Source organism: Helianthus annuus, chromosome 3, assembly GCF_002127325.2.
Source record: "Helianthus annuus cultivar XRQ/B chromosome 3, HanXRQr2.0-SUNRISE, whole genome shotgun sequence".
Taxonomy (NCBI): Eukaryota; Viridiplantae; Streptophyta; class Magnoliopsida; order Asterales; family Asteraceae; genus Helianthus; species Helianthus annuus.
Genome location: NC_035435.2, coordinates 84,165,407 through 84,188,205, shown reverse-complemented (window position 1 = coordinate 84,188,205; position 22,799 = coordinate 84,165,407). Strand labels below are relative to the sequence as shown.

The 22,799-nt window shown below is 36.8% G+C and overlaps 1 protein-coding gene and 1 long non-coding RNA gene across 4 annotated transcripts; one reads left to right on the top strand and one right to left on the bottom strand.

The window, feature by feature from the left end:
- Nucleotides 1-4,092: 4,092 nt before the first annotated feature.
- On the bottom strand, nt 4,093-18,023 carry LOC110929036 (probable disease resistance protein At5g66900). Of its 3 annotated transcripts, XR_002586800.2 has the most exons (8): nt 17,704-18,020; nt 17,463-17,518; nt 6,769-7,369; nt 6,296-6,675; nt 5,842-6,200; nt 5,531-5,727; nt 4,547-5,449; nt 4,093-4,369 (listed from the first exon to the last, which is right to left on the bottom strand). XR_002586800.2 is itself a non-coding variant. In XM_022172134.2 (6 exons), exons 2-6 carry the CDS (start codon nt 6,794-6,796, stop codon nt 4,617-4,619), a joined length of 1,797 nt encoding a protein of 598 aa, XP_022027826.1. In that variant the 5' UTR covers nt 6,797-7,369; nt 17,704-18,023; the 3' UTR covers nt 4,546-4,616. The 3 variants fall into 3 exon arrangements, 1 of the variants encoding a protein (XP_022027826.1); XR_002586799.2 differs by lacking the exon at nt 17,463-17,518; XM_022172134.2 differs by lacking the exons at nt 4,093-4,369; nt 17,463-17,518 and having other exon boundaries at nt 4,546-5,449; nt 17,704-18,023.
- Nucleotides 15,588-20,857, top strand: LOC118490297. Its single transcript, XR_004889077.1, has 3 exons — nt 15,588-16,631; nt 20,334-20,419; nt 20,527-20,857. It is a non-coding gene; the product is annotated as an uncharacterized LOC118490297 (long non-coding RNA).
- Nucleotides 20,858-22,799: the final 1,942 nt, after the last annotated feature.

Below are 22,799 nucleotides of genomic sequence, written 5' to 3'. Positions count from 1 at the left end.
CGACGCACCGTTCGAATTTCTTTTTTACCAAACCAACGCGTCGTTTGTCACCATTTCACACCCTATATAACACCCACCACTGCCATGGCTTTACTGTTTTCTAGGAAGTATTCGACATGAGTTGTAGGAAGTATATGATCCATGAGCATGCATGATGCATCCGGTGCATGAACATGGATGCGAATGGAGTCTTTATTAGTAGAGTGGCAGTTTTATGCTCACATAAAGAGGAAAGAGAGGTTTTGAAGTGGTTAAACCACGCCCCCCACGCCTTTACACCCACCCCCAGGGCGTTTTTCAACCAAAATTTTGAAAAGCGATTTTTTAAACAACGCCATGGCCCGCACGATTTTCAAAACTATACCGTTGATAAATGGTCAAATTCATTAAAAATTAGTTTTTTTTTATTTCAACTTTTACCCTATTTAAATCCCATTTCTCACCTCATTTTTTATATACTTTTCACCCACATTCTCTATTTTTTTTTAAACTTTCTTCACTTTTCACCCACAACCATGAATCACTTCCGACCCACATTCGGTGTGCCGTCGAGACCCGGTAACCCCAATACATATTGGTCGAACACCACGCAACCGAGCTTCAACCTACAAGACAAAAAGTTTGTCGTGATACAAGAATCGAGACAAATGGAGAAAGATATCGAATTTTTGTCTAAACCCAGCGACCATCTCACCGGCGACGCGTCGATCCTAGCCCAAATGCGTCGGCAACAAATCCGTCAAAAGTACGGACTCTAGCTTAATAGTTTTTTATTTATTTTTTTTTTGGTTTTTTATTTTTTTAGGATTTTATTTTTTTCTTATTTCGCTTTTTTTATGAATGTAATGTTTTTATTTAATGAATTTTATTAAGTTTTAATTAAAAAAAATAATAATTGTTTAATGATTGATGGGGTATTATTAGGCATTATCTCCACTACGTCCATTTATGAAAAATGTTCCTTTGCTGACTAGGATGACACATGACGGAAAACGGTCATGGGTATATTATTCACGCTTATGATTACGCATGGTATTATGGTTTGCATTTGGGTGAAGCATTATTCACGCTTATGATTACGTATGGTATTATGGTTTGCATTTTGGTGGAATGGTTTTTATGAAACAATGGATAGAGCGGGATGAGATTAGTGATTTTACTTTAATCAATGCAGTATATGGTTTAAAAAATACAAGATGGAGAACATGGTTTTGATAATTAAACATGCAATCTATTTTTCTGTTAAATATGTAATAGTATGTGGTGTGCTTCTAATAAAATATTTTATTTGTTTTATTATTATTATTATTAGGGAAATTGGCCTGTAATAATCTCACCTAAACCTTATTGGCCATTAATAATCCCACCTCAGAATATTCCCCCCACCAGTCCCACCTTTCACCTATTTTTCCTACAATGGTCCCCCGTTAAAAAAACTTAACGGAGTTAAGCTTTTTTCCAAATTACAAACAGATTTTTAGGGCTTTTGATTAGAACGACGATACGAGTCCATTGATGTAAAACTTGCCTCGAAATGGTGCTCCAAACGATAAAAACGACGATTCAATTCGGGTGCTTAAATTTCCAATTAACCAAAATCAAGTCACTTGGAGCACCATTTCGAAGTAAATTTTACATCAATGGAATCGTATCATCGTTCTGATCAAAAGCCCTAAAAAATATGTTTGTAATTTGGATAAAAGCTTAACTCCGTCAAGTTTTTTTAACGGGGGACCATTGTAGGAAAAATAGGTGAAAGGTGGGACTGGTGGGGGGAATATTCTGAGGTGGGATTATTAATGGCCAATAAGGTATAGGTGGGATTATTACAGGCCAATTCCCCTTATTATTATTATTATTATTATTATTATTATTATTATTATTATTATTATTATTATTATTATTATTATTATTATTATTATTATTATTATTATTTATTATTTAAGTACTGTTTTTATTGAACGACAAATTTGGACCACTGACGGACTACTATAAATATGAGAAAAACCCGTTCCGATCATATCCATCTCCATTGGTCATGATGACTATATACCAATTCAGGAGGAAACCCAATAAATATGAGAATTGTAAGAAGCGAACCCAAGATCTATTGGTCTCAAAGCGTTATCTTACCCCAAAATACTACTAGGCTATAAAGCCATGGGCATTTACTAACTATTTAATTTTATAATATCACATTTAGTCAGATTTTTGATAACCGTGTCCTCATCTCATAAATATATACTCATTTTTTTCCTAGATTAAGAATGCATGTTAGATTAAAATAAATTACGAAAAATTTAAACAAAAAATTAAGGAAACATGTATTAATAGGCTATAAGATAACTAAAATAAACAACATTAAATTTAGGGTGTTTTAGTGACTATTTAAAACAGTGTTACTTTTGCCAAAATACAAAACTCCACAACTTTAGTGGCAAACGTTTAAAAAAAAAAAACAAAGAAAAACACTAAAAATTCCAAAAAAAAAAAAAAAAAAAAAACGATCTAACTTTTTTTTTGGCCTAGATCAAAAGGAAAAACAAAGTTCTTAACTATATTGCTTTAGTGTAATGTTCTAGGCTAGAGGTTAGGCAAAGCGAAAAAACTGTTTTGCAAAAACTTAAAATTGTTCGCAAGAGTCGTTTATAATCAACATCTTATCGCGTTTATAATCAACATCTTGTCGTAAAGTGCGGATTGACGTTAACTCGTTAAGAATAAAGACAAAGCAGGCTGTTTCTTTGGGTTCGTCTGGTTTCTCGATGTGAAGGATATGTCTCAGTTTGAGAGAAGCCTTAACCTAATAAAGATGAAAAACGTCAAGTTATCGGTGAATATCGCTAAATATGCAAGAGGACCGTACTTCAGTCAAAGAGCCCCCCCCCCCCCTCACCCCTGAACGCCTTAGAATAGGTCCACCAGTCAATCTATCACCTTCTTGAGCCGTGGCCAAGAGTTTAGATATTATTTTGCTAATAACGCCAATCAAGTTAACAGGGCGATAGTCGTTTAACGAAGTTTTTGGGATTAAAGAAATGAAAGAAGATGCACAACTCTGCTAATCGTACCAGTGGTATGCAAACTCCCAACGACATTGTAGAAATCTCCCTATAGGCAATCAGAAATATGTTTGATGAAGGTGAAAGTAAATGGGTGTTGCTAAATGTATCTCCTTTTCTACTAAATGCACCCCCTCCTTCAACTTTTACATTAATATAATTCAAACCCTTTTGTTTTTCTTTTATTTTTTTATTATCTTTAATTATTATTATTCCTAGTATTTGTTTTTAAAACGTTATTTTATTTAAAAAGAAACTTTTTTGATTATTTGAAAAATAATCGTTTTCTTACGTTTTAAACTAAAGCGAGTCATTTTAATTTTGAAATAGATTTTTTTGTTCATAGCGGCTTGAAGTGGGTATGCGAATTCGGTTTGTATAAACAATGATACACAAAAAATTAAATGAAGCTTCAAAGGCAGCCAACTTAACTAACGTTTTATTTTCTTTTTACGTCTTATTACTTTTAATAAATAAAAGTTGTTAATTATATCAAAAAACATTTTAATATAATAATAATAATACTAATAAAAATAGAAATAGAAAGATGAGAGAACTAAAATACGAAATAAATAAAAAATATAAAAGCAACTGTTTTTTTTTTCAAAAAAAAGTTCTGAAACTTTTTTATTGTATAAAAAATATCTTTTTTATTAATTTTAATGACGTTGTATAGAAACATAATAAAATACTAGTAAGAGAAAGTGTCTTCAAATTATAGAAACACAATAGTTTTCAAAAACAATATTTGAATTGTTTAGAGGGGTGAAATTTAACAACTTTTAAATTATATTTTTAGAAATGGGGGTATGACTAGTAAAAAAGGGGTGCATTTAGCCAACCCCAAACTAAATTTATCTGCCCCGGAGCAGTATCAATGTCGTATTCTCATAACACCTGTTTAATCTCCAATTAGGAAAATGATATTATAAGGCCTAAAGGGTTGGAATGTTGTGACAGCGAATGTTTGGATGTTTTGATTAGAGACTAATACAAACCTCGGTTTCCTATTCGATAATTGTAACACATATGAACAACCATGGTTTCTATGTTTTGATTCGACTGTCCCAATACAGTTGGGGTCAAGTTAACAACCTAAATGACCATTAACAACATATGAATTGTAGGGATAACATTAAAATTCTAAGTAAACAATTCATATCTGATCCAATACAAAAAGCCATGAGTCAAATCCTCAATATCTCACACAAGTTTAAGAATTCTTAAATCAACTTCAGCTCTTCAAATATCTTTACTGGAACAACCCCTCAACAACAAAGACTTGTGGTCTAACCACCAATTTATTCCTGTAACCAACATTTCAAGTTAAACGTTTTACTTAAACAATGTTTGCAATTTAATTAGTAGATAAGTTTGTAAGTTTTGCAAACCATAAGCACCGAAAACAATAAACAACACAACAACAATAATAATAAATTTTAAAACTATAAAATTATAAAATAAAAACCAATAACGAAACATACCTTAAAGATTCGGTAAATATAAAAGAAACTCAATGTGACTAGGTTGGTTATGTGATTCAACATTAATAAGTTATCCGATGATCTTGAGAAAGGTATCAAGTGGATCCTTTTCTACCATCTTTACTTTTAGATTCTTGAAATCATTCCATAAGGTAAAGGCCTCCTCATCGCAAAACACTTCCACTTTATCAAAATCAAAATCCTTGATTGATTTTGGTAGCTCATCCAAACCCGTGCAACCCGTTGCATCAATTGTCTCTAGAGTATCCAACTCACCTATATGCGCTGGCAACTCGCAGAGGTTTAAACACTGGGATAGATCAATGATTCTTAAATTCTTAAGGTTTGTTATTGATTCAGGTAATGTTGGGAGCTCTGTGCATGAGGCAAGCCGCAAAACTTCCAAATTTGATAAATTTCCAAAGTCAACAGAAAGTGAGGTCAGCCTATGGCAATTGGTGATGCTGAGTTTTTTAAGGCATTTTAAGTTGCATAAACTTGCAGGAAATGTAACTAGATCATCACAAGATTCAATATCAATCTCCAAAAGGTTGGTCAACTTGTTGGGGAAATCTTTATTAAAATTGCTTCCTATTTTGCACATGATCAAGGACAATTTCCGCAGGTTCTCCAACATTAGTATGGTTTCACTAATTGAAGATATTGAAACATGATCCAACCTAATTTTAGTTAAACCAGACAGATGCTCTAGTGCAGGGAAATTCTGAATCTCTGAGAAGTGATATCCGTAGTTTGTGATTATTAAAACCTTCAAACTCTTCATGTTGTGCATAAAGCGTGGAAAGGGATTCGCATTTGACATGAAATTCAATACAAAAACTTTCACTTTAGGGGCTTGAACTTCATTCCGTGTTGAATAGAATCTTTCATCTATCGTCGCGCCTAATAGAATAAAAAGAATAGAAGAGTATTATTTTTATAGTAATCGACTTAAAAAACATCCTGGAAATAACTCAAACAAACCTGTGGTAATTGACAATACACGGGCGTTGACAATTTGGGGCAACTGAGGAAGATCTTGTCCATCCGTATTTATAATTAACCTTTCTCTTTGTTCTATTGACTCTTTTTCGCTTAAATGAATAGCCAATTCCCTCATCATATCATGTTGTGTAACAAATTCTTCCTCACAATGGTGGGCAACAGCCGGTATATGTTTCCTACAATGTTTATAACCAACCACCAACTCTTATCTTTTAAAATGTATTAGATTTGTAGGTAAAACATGATTAGAATTTCAAATAATATAACCTGCAGAAAGGTTGTGCTAGTACCTTTGGGGCAACCAAGTTGCAAGGTTTCTAGAAGAAAGCGTATCAATGCTGACCATGGTAGTCAATCCCGTATCATCGTCATGGTTGTACAAATGGGCCCACATGTCCATAAGTGTTGTAGTAGCTATCTTCTGATCTTCAGGAAATAATCCCAAGTCCATATAACAATGTTTGATTTCAGGTTCTTCATCGAAAAGATAGCAACTCTTTTCTAAACACTCTTGTATAGACTTGTGAATCAATTTACTCCCTTTAGACAGCTTTTCCGCCATTATTATCCAGCTTGGCAGTTGTTTCCCATTTAGCGAACCACCAATCACTCTAAGAGCCAGTGGATGATTCTTGCAACACTTGACCAACTACAAAAAAAAAAAAAAAAAAAAAAAAAAATCTTAGAAGATGTAATATCCAAAAAGAATACTAAAAAAACAGAAAAGGGTTTGGCTACATATACCTTGACAACAAGGTCATCTGGTATACTAATCTTACTATGTTCTGAAAATGCTGAGCGGTGGAATAGACTGGTGGCATCTTGATCGTTCAAAAGTTGAAGTTCATACCGATTGAATCGTCTAAAACCCTCCCGAGATGTGACCAGAATCCTGTATCCGGGTGACTTGAACATGAATTTCTCAATAATGGATTCAGACCGTACGTCATCAAGTACTAATAGTATTTCAGATTTATTCGCCAAAAAGCGCCCCCACTGCAGGAACGCATCTTCATCACTATAAAAATCGTGCGGTTGGTTCCTCCTAAGTAATTTTTGTATGATGACTTTTATGTTGTATTTCTCTGGGATTACAGCATGATAGATGTTTTCACCAAATTTTTCTGTTCAAATTAGAACAATATTATTTATATTTATTAATTAGTAAGTGTTGAACTTTCATCCATTTATGATTTGTAAAACACATAACTTGTTACCTTTAATATCAGGATCATGGCAGAGCATTGTTACAAGAGTGGTCTTCCCACACCCTCCTGCAGCCGAAACAACTACAACCGAGCAATCACCGTTTGAAGAATCCTGAGCTTCAACTTCCTAAGCTGATCATCAAATCCTATAGCAACACACTTTTCCAACGGGACACCACTTGGACTCTCTTTCTCATACCCTTTCGTCAAACGTCTCAGCTCCACCAACGTTTCAGCTCCATTCCTCGCAATCTGAAACTGAAGGTCATAATTCACATACTTCACCAACGATTTATTCATTTCGTCCAACTTGGAAGCATGGCGGTATCTGTTATGAAAATCCCATTTGACATTCTCACATTTCCGGACGAGCTCGTCTGCTTTCTTGAACAGAATCATGATCCGCTCCGTTTCCATTTTCCGCCGATCCAGTTCTTTGTTTAGTTTCTCCATATCCTCGAAGATAGGCCCCATTCTCTGTATATTTGCTTGCATTTCCTTGAGTTCGGATTTAAAATGCAATGTTTTTGTTATCACGTGTTTGATCACATCTGATAGTTCAGAAAAGGCTTCTCCTAACGCAGCTCCTAATAATTCAGCCATTGAAGAACTGAAAAAAATTCAAAGTGTCAAAGATCAAATCGACATTAAAATTGTATTATGATCGGAAAATGCGTTTGAGTTCATTAAAAATTAAATATTAAAATTCATAACTTGACTCAAACCTTTATCTAAAGGAAATGACTATGTACATATATAATGAACTCATTCACTAGTATTCAACTTTTTAGACAAAATGATTTACTCTCGGTGATACTTTGTTAATAAATCTTCACTCTAGAAATCAGTCTTACCAATTATTTGGTGAATCATGAGCAAATAAGATATGTATTCATTTTTGTTGTGACCTCGTTTCATTTTACCTTAGATAGATATATTAGGACGCTCATATATGAGAATATCTAGTTTTGGGTGTTTCCCAAGATCAATAAGAATCTACTAAATCCTATTCTTTGGTACTATGTAAATTTTTTGCATAATTTGATTGTAACATATGAGAATGTTGGATACAGACACTTGGTCGACTTAGGGGGCGTTCCACTTGGTCTGGTGCATGCGGGTAGGGGTTGGGTAGTTGCCAGTAGTTTTAAAGGGAGGGTATGAGAGAGATAGAGAGAGTAGTGTGTAGGGGAAACAGAGGGGAGTGTAAAAAAGGTGGTCTATTTTTTAGGGTAGTAGTGTCATCGAAAGGGTAGTTTAGCGTATTAACCGGAAAACTTGCAGGTTTGGGATGGCCAAGTGGTACCATACCAACGACTTGCGTGGTTGACAATCAAAGGTGTGCCTATGCAATTATTTGTTACGTATCTTATTTATTTTAGTTTTATTACTATTGTTAAGTCAAGGGATTAGGATGTTATTTTGGTTTAGTTTGGGGGTGTCTTGTGTAAGTGTCTTGTTTATTTAATTGGTTTACGTATGGAATGAAAATCAGCCAGAATTTGAGTCAAATTTCCTTCTATCTCTTAGCTTTCTTCTTCCCCAAGGTTTTAACCCTATTAAGGGTATCAGAGCCGTTCCGATCTCCGGTCCGAATTACTTTCGATTACCCTGACTAACACTCGCAATCAAGAAATTGACAGCACTCTCAAGGAACATGGCAAGGCAATCTCAAATCTCCAAGAAACCCTAGCCGCCATGTTGAAACAACAAGAACAGTCGATGAAACAACAAGAAGAGATCTTACGAGCACTCAAGGAGCATTCAAGCGGTGGCAGTTTTAGTGGCGGCGGAGGCGGCTTCAGCGGCGGCGGAGGCGGCCCTGATAAAGGGCTGTTTAGCGATGATTCGCGGACGGGTACTCGGCCTATGCGGGTCGGGAAGGTTGAATTTCCTCGGTTTTCAGGTGAAGATGTGGAGGATGGGCTGCAACCCGAAGATGTCAAAATAACACCTCCGGTTAACGCTTCAAAACTTCCGTTGCTTCCAGATCCAACAGGAGTCCCTGGGCCACCAACTTATAAACCAACAACTATTAACGCGAAGCACTTGTCAGGTGAGGAACTAGAGTTAAAAAAGTCAAAAGGAGAATGCTTTTGGTGCACTGAAAAGTTCGTTCCAGGACACAAGTGCAAAAAGAAACAACTTTTTGTGATTAATGTGGGAGGCGATGAGGAAACTGAACAAGACGACAATGGTTAAGGATTGAATTGAAGAGCTTACTTTTTGAGGGCAAAAAGTAGGTTAAGGGGGGAGTATTGTTACGTATCTTATTTATTTTAGTTTTATTACTATTGTTAAGTCAAGGGATTAGGATGTTATTTTGGTTTAGTTTGGGGGTGTCTTGTGTAAGTGTCTTGTTTATTTAATTGGTTTACGTATGGAATGAAAATCAGCCAGAATTTGAGTCAAATTTCCTTCTATCTCTTAGCTTTCTTCTTCCCCAAGGTTTTAACCCTATCATTATTGTGTAACGAAGTTATGAATGAGATAGCAGGGAAGTACGGGAAAGTGATAAGTGAGTCCACAGCGGATGAATGGGATCTACACTTATCAATGGACAGTGTTGGTATCTTGGTAAATCATGGGAAAAAAAATTGAAGACAAAATTGGAATCACTTGGAAGGGATGTAGTTTTGATGTTTGGATCTCCGAATTTGATGAAATATGGGCTCCGAGCTTCATTACAAAAGCAAATGTCAGTCAAGTGCCGGGAACGTCGGCGGACCAAGCTTCAAAAGAACCGGAAAAGCAAAATGGGCCAGACACGCTAGTAACTCCGGTGAACTCTCCGGCGAAGGGAGATACAGCCCAAAAGTCTCCTGGGGAACATGAAAAATCGGTGGGTATGGAGTCAGCCCAAGAGACTTCTAGGGATGTGGAAAAATTGAAGAAATCGGAGACAGAAGAACCAGAAGAAGAAGCTACAGTTCCCGAAGCCACGCCGACCAAGGAAGTTAATATTGGCGGGAACCCATATGAAGAATGTATAAATACAGAAACAAACTTAGATGTGCACGTGACGGAATCTGATAAACAATCTAGTGAGTTTGGTGGGCCGGCCCATGAAGTTTGTAAAGGACTAGAAGGAAAAGCCCAAAAAAAGGAGCCTGAAAGCTGAAGTAAGAAATAATGCTCTCAAGCCCAATACATTGGTCAGGAAACACAGGGGTATCGACCAAAACATGGAACTGTCGGATGAAACAAGATTAAACCCTAGAAAAAAATCAACTAGAATGAAAGTTAAGATGAGAAAAAACAGGATGAGGGGAAAACAAATGCGGGAGATGGAGGACGAATGGGAAGACAGATGACACTCGTTGGAGGATGATTATGAGTCAGACTGGGTAGACGATGCTGAATCAGACTCGACGTTGGTACCAGATACAAACCCTGAAACAAATGTGGAGTCAGGCACTATGAATACAACGGAAGAAGAAGTAAGGGGAACAGAGAAAATTGGGGCTATACTTGGTATCGACTTGACAAGAAGAAAAGATCAAATCGAAAAGGTTATCAATGACAAACAGGTGGATGTTGTAGCCAAATGAATTGGGCATCATTAAATGTGAAAGGAGCAGGAGATCTGGGAAAGGCGCCTCTGGTTAGGAGCCTAATAAAAGATAATAACGTGGGGTTTTTAGCACTACAAGAAACGCAACTGTGTAACATGTCAGAAACCAGAATACGAAAGTTTTGGTACGGATCGGCTATGGAGTTTCTCAAGGTGGATGCGGAGGGAAGATCAGGGGGAATATTATCAATCTGGAACCCAGGTCTGTTCAGAAAAAAAACATGGAAGTGTTGGACCAAAATTTCATAATGGTGAAAGGGGAATTAATCGGTGAGGGACTAGAGTTAATTGTGGTGAATGTACACGCTCCAAACATTGGAACGGAAAGAAGACGGGTATGGAATAAATTACTGAATATTCGAAACACAACACAAGGACTGTGGTTACTAATCGGTGATTTCAATGAAGTCCGCGTTCCAGAAGATAGATGGAATTCCAATTTTGACAGCAACAATGCAATGCACTTTAACAATTTCATTGGCTCAGCTGGATTATTAGAATATCCAGTGGTGGGGAGAAGATTCACGTTTATATCAGGCGATGGAAAAAGTTAAGCAAGATAGACAGAGCTCTAGTTAGCAGTGACTTTATGTCAAAATGGCCGAACACATCACTTAGAGCACTCGAAAGAATAATCTCAGACCACAGCCCACTGATACTAGCTATCGGAAGAACGTATTATGGCCCAAACCCGTTCAGATTCTTTAACTATTGGCTGGATAATCCGGGAATAATAGAGATAGTGAAAAAAGGTCTCGATTGTCAAGTAGAAGAAAATTTCAAGGATTTGATGTTGGGGGCTAAACTAAAAAGTGTCAAGGAAGAAATCAAAAAATGGAGATGAGAAAACAAAGAGGCTGAAGAGAAAGATTATACAGAAGCAATTGATCGGCTAAAAAACCTAGATGTTGATGCTGAAGTAAGAGTGTTGGAGGAAAACGAAGTCGAAACGTGGAGAGAATGCAAAAGAAAGGTCAGAGAGTGGTTTCGAAAAAAAGGAAAAGATTATCAACAAAAAGCTAGAGCAAACTGGATATCGGAGGGAGATGAAAATTCCAGGTATTTTCATGTTGTTATGAATTGTAATATGGTGAGGAACAAGATTAATGGATTTTGGATTGATGGTTCATGGGTTGCGGATCCGCCAACCATTATGAAATATATCCAAGTTAGCATGAGAAGGAAGTTTATGGAACCAGTGGAATCAAGACCCCGGATGTAATCAGATGGATTTTCGAAGTTATCGAAGATTGAAGCAAATCAATTAATTGAAAAGTTCACACGGGAAGAAGTAAAAGCAGCAGTCTGGGAGTGTGGTTCAGATAAGGCGCCGGGTCTAGATGGGTTCACGTTTGCATTCGTCAAAAAATTCTGGAACGAACTTGAAAGGAATGTGATGGACATGATGGAACAGTTTCACGCACACGGGTCTATTCAGAAATCTTGCAGTGCCTCCTTCATCTCATTGATTCCAAAAGTAAGTGACCCAGTTACATTATCTGATTTTAGACCCATATCACTTATCGGTGTAATTAACAAAATTATTTCAAAGATCCTGGCAAATCGTCTGAAAGGGGTTCTTAATAGTATTATATCACATGAACAGTCCGCTTTTGTTGCTAGTCGTAATATAGTGGACAGTCCTTTGATCTTAAATGAAGTAGTATCATGGGCGAAAAAAAATAAGAAACAGGTTTTTCTGTTCAAAGCGGATATAGAAAAAGCTTATGCACTAAGCTGGAAATTCTTGATATCAATACTCACACACATGGGCTTCCCCTCAAGTGGAAAACATGGATGATGGGCATTCTGTTTTCAGGCAAGGCTCCGGTATTAGTTAATGGGACTCCAACGGGGGAGTTCCAATACAAGAGAGGCTTAAGACAAGGCGACCCGCTATCTCCATTCTTATTCACGATCGCAATGGAAGCCCTGCATGTTTTAATGGTAAAAGAAGTAGGGGCGGGTGTGTTCAAGGGGTTAGAACTACCAAAGCAGTGGGGCGGATTTATTTATATTATTTGTATTATTTGTGTGTTTAAATGTTAAATATGTTTTGTGTATTGATAATCGCTTAAAAACGCTCAAACGCTCACTCTCACAACTCGATTTATCTCACTAAAACGCAACGCCACACTTAATACCTCGCTAAAATACTTTAAGTACTCGAACTAACTAACGCAACCAAACGCATCAAACGAACATCTGACACGTGAAACGGGAATTTTTCACACAAAACTGGTCCCCTCGTACGAAGACAATGGCTTCGTACGAAGGCAGCCAGCTTCGCACACGACTACAAGCTCTCCTCTGTAAATACCAAGCTCACTTCACTCATTCTAACTTGCTGTCATTCTCTCAAAAACGCACCCAATTTGTTGTCCCTCTATTTCCCAAGTAAGATTTACTATTTTTACATGTTTAACAACGTTTTCCACAATGATTTTTCACGAGTTTAACTCCGATTTCATCCGAACTTCTCTATTTTCATCTAAACTTTTCTATTTTTTTATGAAAACCTTCATCTTTTTCATCAAAACTTCTTATTTTGCTACGGATCTACACTTAACCAAGTGTATTAGGCCTAGCTTTGGCTTCCCAAGTTAGAAATCTGCAGATTTCACACTCACCAGGTGTTAATCCAAGTAAAAACCCTTTTAAACTCGAATTTTACACAAAAACGGACCAAAACCGACACATTTCGTTCACTGGATAGTGGGACGAAATGGTGTCGAAACCGTCATGAAAAGGACTCGAAAATACATCCGATTCAGGCGAAAACATAGCTCCGAACGCAAAAACAGCCACTTGTGCGAGCTGGACTGTTCTATACGAAGTCCCGGCTTCGTACGAAGGCACTGCCTTCGTACGAAGACCCTGGTTTCGCACAACACAGCCCAAGTTCCCATCTGTGACTCAAACAAAGACCTCTCCGGCTCTAAGTTTAATCAGTAGCTTAAGGCTGGGGGGATGAACACTCGATTTCCCGAAGAAAGACGCGAAGAACACTCGATTTTGGACAACGGAAGCAACACATGTACGAAGCATCCCTTCGTACGAAGGCACGCCTTCGTACGAAGACACTGGCTCCGTACAAAGCCTATGTTTCCCACTCGACACTCCGATTTCGACCGTTTCAGCACTTTGGAAGACTTATGCACTTCTGTTCCCGTACGCAGGCTGATCCGGCGCTCTCTCCACTCCATCCAGACCGTGTTTAGTTATTAGGCACGCACTGTGAGTATACTCGAACCCTTTTTCGTTTAACGCACTTTTGGGTGTTACATACGTTCTCTTTCAAAACACGACGCACACAACGCTTAAACTCTTTTAAACGCTAACCGCTCTCGCATGTTATACGTGTCTAGTTGAATGCTTGTTTGCTATGTTTACACAGTGATGACTTGCCCTACCACCTTTAGTAACGATAGTACTATAGTTTGGACTCAGCACCTGTTTATTCAGGGGTTGTTAAGGTTTACTTACTTTACATGCTCGCTTCGGTGAACACGTATCGCGCATACTCTACTCGCAGTCATGTTGGTTAGCTTGTATCATTGTCGATAGCTTACTTGATTCGCCCTTTACGTGTTACATGCTAGTTATGCGTAAAAGCTTTATTACTATACATATGCAAATTTGTGTACTCACCTTTACATTATTGCATTGACTTTTATTTTAACGTATGTAACAGGTTGATGGATTACTGCTGGAAATGGTTTAGGATGTCTAGAAACCCGCCTAAACTATTTGCAAGTTTTGAATGTCTTGTTTTGTTCTTTGAGAAACTACAGAATTTTGTTTCAACTTTGTGAGAATGTTTTGTTTGATAGTATGGGATATTGAACCTTAATAAATATTGTCACAATTAATCGTTATGGATTCTCTCGAGCAACCTACTCGCATCATGCCACATCCCGATGATTCCGCCATCGGTTGGGGTGTGACATGAATAACCTCGGTGTTCATGTACTACGTCCACCTACTCCTGCCAAAACTATGCTCATAGGAATTCGAACGAAGAATTAGCAGTTATCTTATAAACTTACACTTAGACTTTTATACAAATGCACGAACAATCCAATACATGCATATGTTATACTTGATACTTTGATCTGGGATTGTAAGTTTTGTGTTGAACTTGTCATTAATTTCGTACGAGCCTACCCTTGACCTGTCTAGCACTATACGAGTAACACACCGCCTGTGAACGTTGGGTCATGTTAAGACTTTTCTTGCGTTAAACTTTGGGTTGACTTGTTTGTTCACATGCCAGTTATTGTTTATCTTGAATAACTAGTTTGCCATGTGGATTCGTTTAAACTTATTTACTTATGCTATGTATCACAAGCGTGTATACTCGCCAATGCCTTGTGTGTTGATCTATACTTTCTAACATATAGCAGGATGATGCTGATGTTAAAATGGGTGTAGTGGCGAGGCCTTAGATACACATCTAAAGATTATAGATGTTAAACTGTTTTATCAATTTTTGTATTGTGCTATGGTGTATTTGTTTTGTTGTATTGAAACATGTTGTATTTGAATCTTCCTTATATTGTAATCCGACATTGTTATGAAATGAAATTGGTTTATCTTAATTCTATTGTCACTTTTACTTTGCAATATATGAAAAGGTGGGACCACCACTGGTTATTTTTGAAGTTGGGACCATTGCTGGCCAACGACTAATAGTTAGGATTATTAAAATCCATTATTCCTTTTTAAAATTCAAACAAACTTTAGAGTATATTAAAAATTATAACCGTGTTTATTTAAAAATAAATCAAACTTAGGGTGGAGGGAGTGGTCTCGGGGAGTACTTCGTGGAGGGGAGTTTGCCGCGTGGGGAACCATTGCCAGGGGTATAATCGGTGAGTGGGGAGTGTTCGGGTTGGTGTATACTCACCGAGTGTTTGAAGAGGAGAGAGGTGGGAGGGAGAGGAGGTTAATGGTGGGTCTCAACCCCTTCCAACCAATCACAAATTTATCTTCTTTTTTAAAAGAAAATTGTTTACCACTCTCTAGGTGTTTGACCATTGCTACTGATTGAGTGTAAAATGAGAAGTATAGTGGAAACTTGACATGGCATGACATTATTAATTAGAAAATAGTTTAAATACTCACCATTTGATGACAACGCTCTTGCAAATTCAAACTTTAATTTAACCCTTCTTCAAACTCCACTATTGACCAAAAGGAAAAAAAAGGTGTGTATATAACTGACTATATATACATATTTGTGACTGTATATGCAGATTGTGTGTATACTAAAGAGGTCAAGAGATAATCATCTCATCTCCTCAACTCCCCCCGATGCCTGGTGTGCTCTCAACAGTTTTCGATGAAATAGAACACCCTAAATCCATGGGCGGTGTTCCCACCTAGGGTTGTGGGTCACCATTTCTTCCCTAGACTCCACACCGTTGCCCCTTGTCAAGATTGCACCTCAAGGTTTTGGTTCCTACTAGCTTCGATCCCGAAGCTATTGTTATTTATTTTCACTTTAAGACCATTCAAAATATTCAAAACGGATTACTTGGATTAAAGGTTGCTTAAAGCCTGGTAAAGGTTCGGTTCTAGTTAATGGGTCGCACACGGTGTAATTTAAGTTCAAGAGAGGTCTTAGACAGACAGGGAGACCCCCTTTCTTTTGGGTTGATCTACACCCATCTTCTTACTATTTTTACCCCTTGTGAGTAAAACTGCGGGTCTTATCCGTAAATTTGTGTGAGGAGGGGTACATTTAGTAACACACTTACCACCAAGGGCGGACCCAAGCCCAACCCAAGGTGGGCGGGCGCACCCCCGGGGAAAAAAATTTAGTGCTAAGTTCCGTTGAAAATCCCGTCCGCACCCCTTGGAAATTTTCGTCCGCACCCTTTGGAATTTTTCGACCGCACCCTTTAAAATTTTCGTCCGCACCCCTTAGGTAAAAAGTGTTATCAATTTATATTTTAAATTTTTTAGTAAACTCTTATTTGAAAAAATACTACCTAAATTATAAAACTTTTAATACCTAACTAACAAAACCCATCCCTTTACCCACTTATAATTCCTAACTAGCTAGCCCACTAAGTCTTAGCCCATTAACCAAACCCAACAATATTTCAAACTATAACAAAATAATTAAAGCCCAAAACCTTTAGAAATTCTCTCCCGCTCTCTCTCTCTTGCGTCCCTGCACTGCCAACGAACAACATCACCCACCGACAACAGTCCAGCAGTTGGCGACCACCGTAATCAGCCACCATACCACCGTCGTTTGACACCAAATCTAACCGGAATCCGAACACGGGTAAGTTTCTTTGTTATTTTGATGATTTTGGTTGATATTATAGGAGAAAAAAGGGTAATAAAGTTGCTAAATATGTTTGAAATTTTGTGTGTTTTGACGTTGTTTATGGTTGTTTAGATGATTTTTAGGGTGATTATGTTGTTTATATATTTTCAGGGTGATTATGTTGTTTATATATTTTTAGGGTGATTACAACTTACGTTATGATTTTTAGGGCTTGAATAGTTGAAAATTAAAATTAAAACTGAAACATTATGTTATGGAGCGATGAACTTATATTATATAGAGAAAGAATTGCTTAAGAAATTAGTTTTAGATAATATTTTTGATAGATTTCAAAAAATGAAAACCCGTAGGGCGTCGACGTTTTAATTATGTTTGTAACAAGGTTTGACATGTTTTTGATGATTATACAAATTTAGTTTGATGTTCGTTTGTTTTACATGACCCGACTCGAACCGATCCGATACGAACCGATTTTTTTACATATATATACCTAGGGGTCTAAAATTTTTAAAAATGTTCCGCACCCCATGAAAAAATTCATGGGTCCGCCACTACTTACCACTTTCTTTGTATAGTGTATATGATATTTTATTATAGCCGGTGTACGATTTTTGATTTCTTTATACAGTGTGTACGATTTGCAATTATAGCCGGTGTGTACGATTTTCAATTTCTGTATAACAGTGTGTACGAATCAATTATAGCCAATGTGTACGATTTTTAATTTCTTAATACAGTCATAAAAGAATAATCTAATTCATTATTATTAATTATTAAATTTATAAAACTGATATATTCATATAACTAAATTATTAGAAACATTACCTCCGATCTGTGGGTAATAGCCAAATCTTTTGACCAACAGATGGTTATATTTCAAGCTATAAAACACATACATTTACTTGATCTTCTACTTCCATTAGTAAAACTGATATATTCACTTAACACATACATAATATATTAGAAACGAAACAAATATGTTTTTTTTTTTGGTAGAGATTACGGTGCCCTGGTAAATTAAAGAAAAAAAAAACAAAAAAAAACAAAATATGAGTCGCAATTGTACCTCAATGACTCAGACTTGTGGTGAAAATTTGGATATAGTCAGAAATTCTTGACTCTCATGGTAGCAGTGACGTTGACGAGCTCCTGTGGTCCGAGACGATGACTGGTGTGATTTTTCAGTGGTTAAATGGGTAATGGCTTTGGACTTTAAAAGGTGAGGGGAAAATTCGAGGAATTGGTCTTTAAAACGCGGCATGTGATGTGTGAGAGGGTCCCCTAACCGGTTGACTATAAACAAAAATCAACCCTTCTTTTTTTATTGACTAAACTGTGATTTTGGTCCCTGTGGTTTGGTCAATTTTGTTACTTTAGTTTAAAACTCAAATTTTTTTCATTTGAGTCTCCGTGGTTTCAGTTTTATTGCCATTTTGGTCCAAAAATAAATCAGGTCATATTTGTTTTATAAAATCCTGTTATTTTGTCATTTTCCACAGGGGCAAAATGATCATTTTTTTTTATAAATAAATACCATATTTTATAAGACAAATATGACCTGATTTGCTCTGAGGAAAATGACAAAATTGCAGGATTTTATAAGACAAGTATGACCTGATTTCATTTTTGGACCAAAATGATAATAAAACTGAAACAACAGGGACCCAGATGCAAAAGGTTTGAGTTTTGGACTAAAAGTGGCAAAAGTAACCAAACCTCAAGAACCAAAAAGGCAGTTTACTCTTTTATTTAACATCTATCTTCACAAATTTAATTTAACTAGTGGTTTTCCCCCGTGTTACACGATGGGAATTTAGTTGGTATCGGTTAAGTGGTCATGTTACCAACACTCGCTATCGCAATTAAAAGAGGAAATTAAAAAAATAAAGTTTTAATATCGACCTGTATTTTATATCAATCGAAAACTTAAAAAATATTGGTTCTGATACTACCAATATTGGTACCAATGTCCGGTTGAAATCGTTTCGGTTCGTCACGTATCGATACTAATATAGTTTACGATTAAAAATGTGAACTTTTAATATTGTTAGAGTCACTCATATAGTTTACGATAAAATAAATAAATTATTATTCACTGTCGGTTTCGGTTCGATTACAATGATAGCAGCACGATTAGGGCCGTTCAAAATGCTCGCGGCTCGAAGCTCGCTCCGATTTAGCTTGGAAAAGGCTCGCTCGATATGGCTCGGTTTGAAAGTGAGCCGAGTCGTCTCGGCTCAGTTAGAAAGTGAGCCTAGCTCGGCTCGGCTCGTGATGAGCCAAATTGGCTCGGTTTGGCTCGCTTGGTAGCTCGGCTCCGTTTAGCTCGAATTATTTTACTTATAATATATTTTATTTTTATATACATATAATATATTACAAAATAGTGATTATTATTTACATGTATTTAGGCTTGTAGTTTGATATCTATGACATATTTAAAGGTTGATTGTCGTTCTAATGAACAAATATTGTATTTACTTGAAATATAAAACTTATTTTGCGTTGTTGAACGTGATTTTGGCTTGTAATGTATTAGGTTGAACTTATTTTGAATATGTTCTTTTAAAGTATTGAATAATATTTTAAAATACTAAATTTTGAGAGCTATGTATTAATTTTTATTTTTAAAATCGAGCCAAACCAAGCCGAGTCGAGCCAACTTGGTTTAAAACCAAGCCGAGCCCGAGCTTAGATTTTCAGCTCGGTTTCAAATCCAAGCCGAGCCGAGCCAGCTCGGTTTATAATCGAGCCAAGCCCGAGCTTACCCTAGCTCTACTCATGAACAACCCTAAGCACGATATCCATTTTCAATAAAATCCAAATAAATACAATGTTAAAACTTTAGATTTCTATTCATCGAGACTTTCTTTTAATGTATATGAATATAAATAAATGAAACAGGTTTTCATTAAGTTAATCTATCTCAATTTAATATCTAATCTCTAATAAAATACATGTATAACAAAATATCCCCATGCTCATTCCCAAGAACCCTCAAGATAGTGAATATGTGAGTTCAATTCATGTGTCTCTGGATATTAGTAGTCAATGTTAATAGGCCACAAAAACATAAAAAAAAGTGTTGTTTCACTGTAGCTAAAAAGTGTGTGTCTCTCAGGTGCTCATGCGAGAACTCCATTTATTGCGAGAACCGCGAGAACCAATGTGAACACAACCTAAAAAAACTAACCCCCCCTCCCTCCCCCCCCCCCAAGCTAAATGCTAAAAACTAAAACCCCCAAAAAACCTAAAAAAACCCAACCCCCCCCCCCCTCTAAAAAAAACCTAACCCCCCCAACCCCCCCCCCTCCAAGCTAAAATGCTAAAAACTAAACCCCCAAAAAACCTAAAAAAATCAAAAAAAAAAATCTAAATTTTTTTAATATTTTTTATGCTCAAATCGCTACTTTTAGTGGCCAAAAAAAAAATTTGGCTTCGAAAAATAGCGATTTTTATATAAAAAATATTAAAAAAATTGTGTGATTTTTAGCTATTTTTAGGCATTTTTGGTTGTGTTCACATTGGTTCTCGCGGTTCTCGCAATAAGAGGTGGTTCTCGCATGATCTTCTCCCTATATATACATATATGTGTGTGTGTGTAGGTAAAGTGTAGGATACAAATCTACTAATCGTACATTACATACCCGACAGTAGTGGCCGTACACGTGTCCTGATTCGTTTTTCTATGATAAGGTTAAACCAGACAATTAATTCAATCATCTGAGGGCAAATTCGTCTCTTCATTCAATCAGCGAGAAGTTCATTACACTAATATCCCGGTAATTATCATTCGAACCAGTTTCAAATTTTTGATAATTCTCAAATTGTAGTTTTCGTTCTTCTGCGTTAGGGTTTCATTCAATTGTTTTTTTCGATGGATCCACAGAGCAGCACTGGACGAACATATGTTGATTTTGAAGAAACTCAACCGATCGGTGATCATGCTCAATTATCTGCATATCAGAGAGTTTTGATTGAGGATGTTTTAAATCCGCAACCTGCAAATCCAAATCCAAATCCAAATGCAAGTACAAGTGCTGTAAACGAAGAGACGAATGGTAATTATGTTAATGCTGATCTTTAAATTATTCGTAGACTTGTTTTGTTTAATCTTAGCAATGTTTTTGCATTGTTGTAGCTGTTTTTGAAGTTTGAATATTGAGTATATTTTGATTTGAAAGCAACATGTATAAGTTCTCATGTTATGAGTTTTTCAATTCGCGTGTGATGTTTATTCTGTTACGGATTTTCGCATGTTTTGATATAATAAATCGCATGTGTAAAACATATTCATCAAAATCATCATTTTCGCATGTTATGGCTCATACAATTCGCACGTGTTGTTGTCGTACGATGAAATTATGCAGTTATTAATATATCGCATGTAAGGAGTATGATAATTCGCATGTGGTTTTATTTTTTTATTTGATTTATGTAGATGAAAGGATTTACACCCCGGAGGTTGAAGCATCAGCTACACCTGTGGTTGGAATGCAATTTACCTCTATTGAACAAGCATATGCGTTTTACAAATCATATGCTAAGTTAGCTGGTTTTTTGATGTGTGTAAAATGCAACATATAAATTACATCAAATGAGGCATAAAACTAACCTTTTTAGTATTTTAAGGGTTAAAAGAGCTTAAATGAACAAAAGAAGCAAAAATGCAGCCAAATCTAACAATAATACAAGAAAAGAAATAAACGTGGCATGCCCGACCCCTCGACAGCATCTTCCCAAGCAAAAACAAGATATCAGAAGGCTGAACACGCCACGTGCTCAATGAACACGGGGGCGTGCCCAAATGTCTGCAGAAAAGACAAAGTTGTAGAAGCTTCTATTTCCCAACACGGGGGCGTGCCCAGCGGACACGGGGCCGTGCTCAACGCTATGATTCGCAGAATCCAAGCAAATCTTGATAGTACAGATACGCTTCTACACACGGAGCCGTGCCCAGCAGACACGGGGGCGTGGTCAACTAATGCAGACAAACTGCATTTAATGAAGAAAGAGAAGATGGATGGACATGGGGCCGTGTCCAATGGATACGGGGACGTGTCCGGGCTTATGTGTAGGCTATAAATAGAGGTGCTTGGTTCACTTCAAAGGCATCCCTTGGCAAACCATCTCTCTCACACTTCACCCACCCACCACCACCACCACCACCATCACAACCCACATCCACCACCATCATCCATCATCCATCATAGAGTGTGTGTAATAGTCTCGGGATCCAAGATTGATAGTAAGAGTTCTTGACAATCAAAAGCCATGTTTGCCTAAGTCTCTTACATCACTTGGTGAAGACAAGCATTTAGTGTAATACTTTTTATTTTTAATCTTTTCGCACTTTTTATTTGGTTATGTATTAATGACTTTAATAACTAGTTTCTTATGTTGAAGGTGAAACTTCCTTATCATTTATCCGTGGTGTCTTGGCGTTATTTTACTGTCTATATAAAATAAAAGATTTACACCATTCATATCTCCACGGTCTATATGGAGATATGTTGGCTACCTGGTCGGGGGTTAAGGGAATGGTTTGGTAAGCGTCTTGCCTTGTTCAGTGTATAGATCCTGCAAGGACCTGGGTCAAGCTTAGTAGGACCTCCTTCAATATCCTCTGGTATTGGATGGCGGGGGTTCGAATTTCTTGATCCCCTCATATGTAAACTACTATTAAAACATTAACCCGGCTACTTAGGATTGTATCCCTGCTGACTTAAACTACTTAGCCGAGGGTAACGTCACCTTCAAAAGAGGGGCCTACCACATTACGCATTAATAACTTAATTAATTATCTTTCAATAATCCAACCCTTTAGGATTGTATCCTTGCTGACTCAAACTACTGGGTTGAGGGTAACGTCACCTTCAAAAGAGGGGCCTACTACTATAACTAAGATAATCTCTTAAAAAGTGCAAAAGTGCGGAAATAATCAAAGGTTACACTAAAGGCGAGTCGGATCCAAGTGATTCATCTTGTATATCTGTTTTTATTTTTATTTTTATTTTCATCATTTTTAGTTTTTATTTTCATGTTTAAACCTTTTTCTAAAATTTTGATTTGATTAGACGTTGAGGATAAACCGGTACTAAAAGCTCTTGTGTCCTTGGACGACCTCGGTATCTTACCAACGCTATACTACGCTCAGATGGG

Excerpts from the sequence above, each read along its gene's own strand:
- LOC110929036 (XM_022172134.2), bottom strand. The coding sequence starts at position 6,796 with ATGCTCTGCCATGATCCTGATATTAAAG. Across the intron at positions 5,728-5,841 it reads GCAACTTGGTTGCCCCAAAG|GAAACATATACCGGCTGTTG; the intron begins GTACTAGCACAA and ends TAAACATTGTAG. Across the intron at positions 5,450-5,530 it reads TGTATTGTCAATTACCACAG|GCGCGACGATAGATGAAAGA; the intron begins GTTTGTTTGAGT and ends TTATTCTATTAG.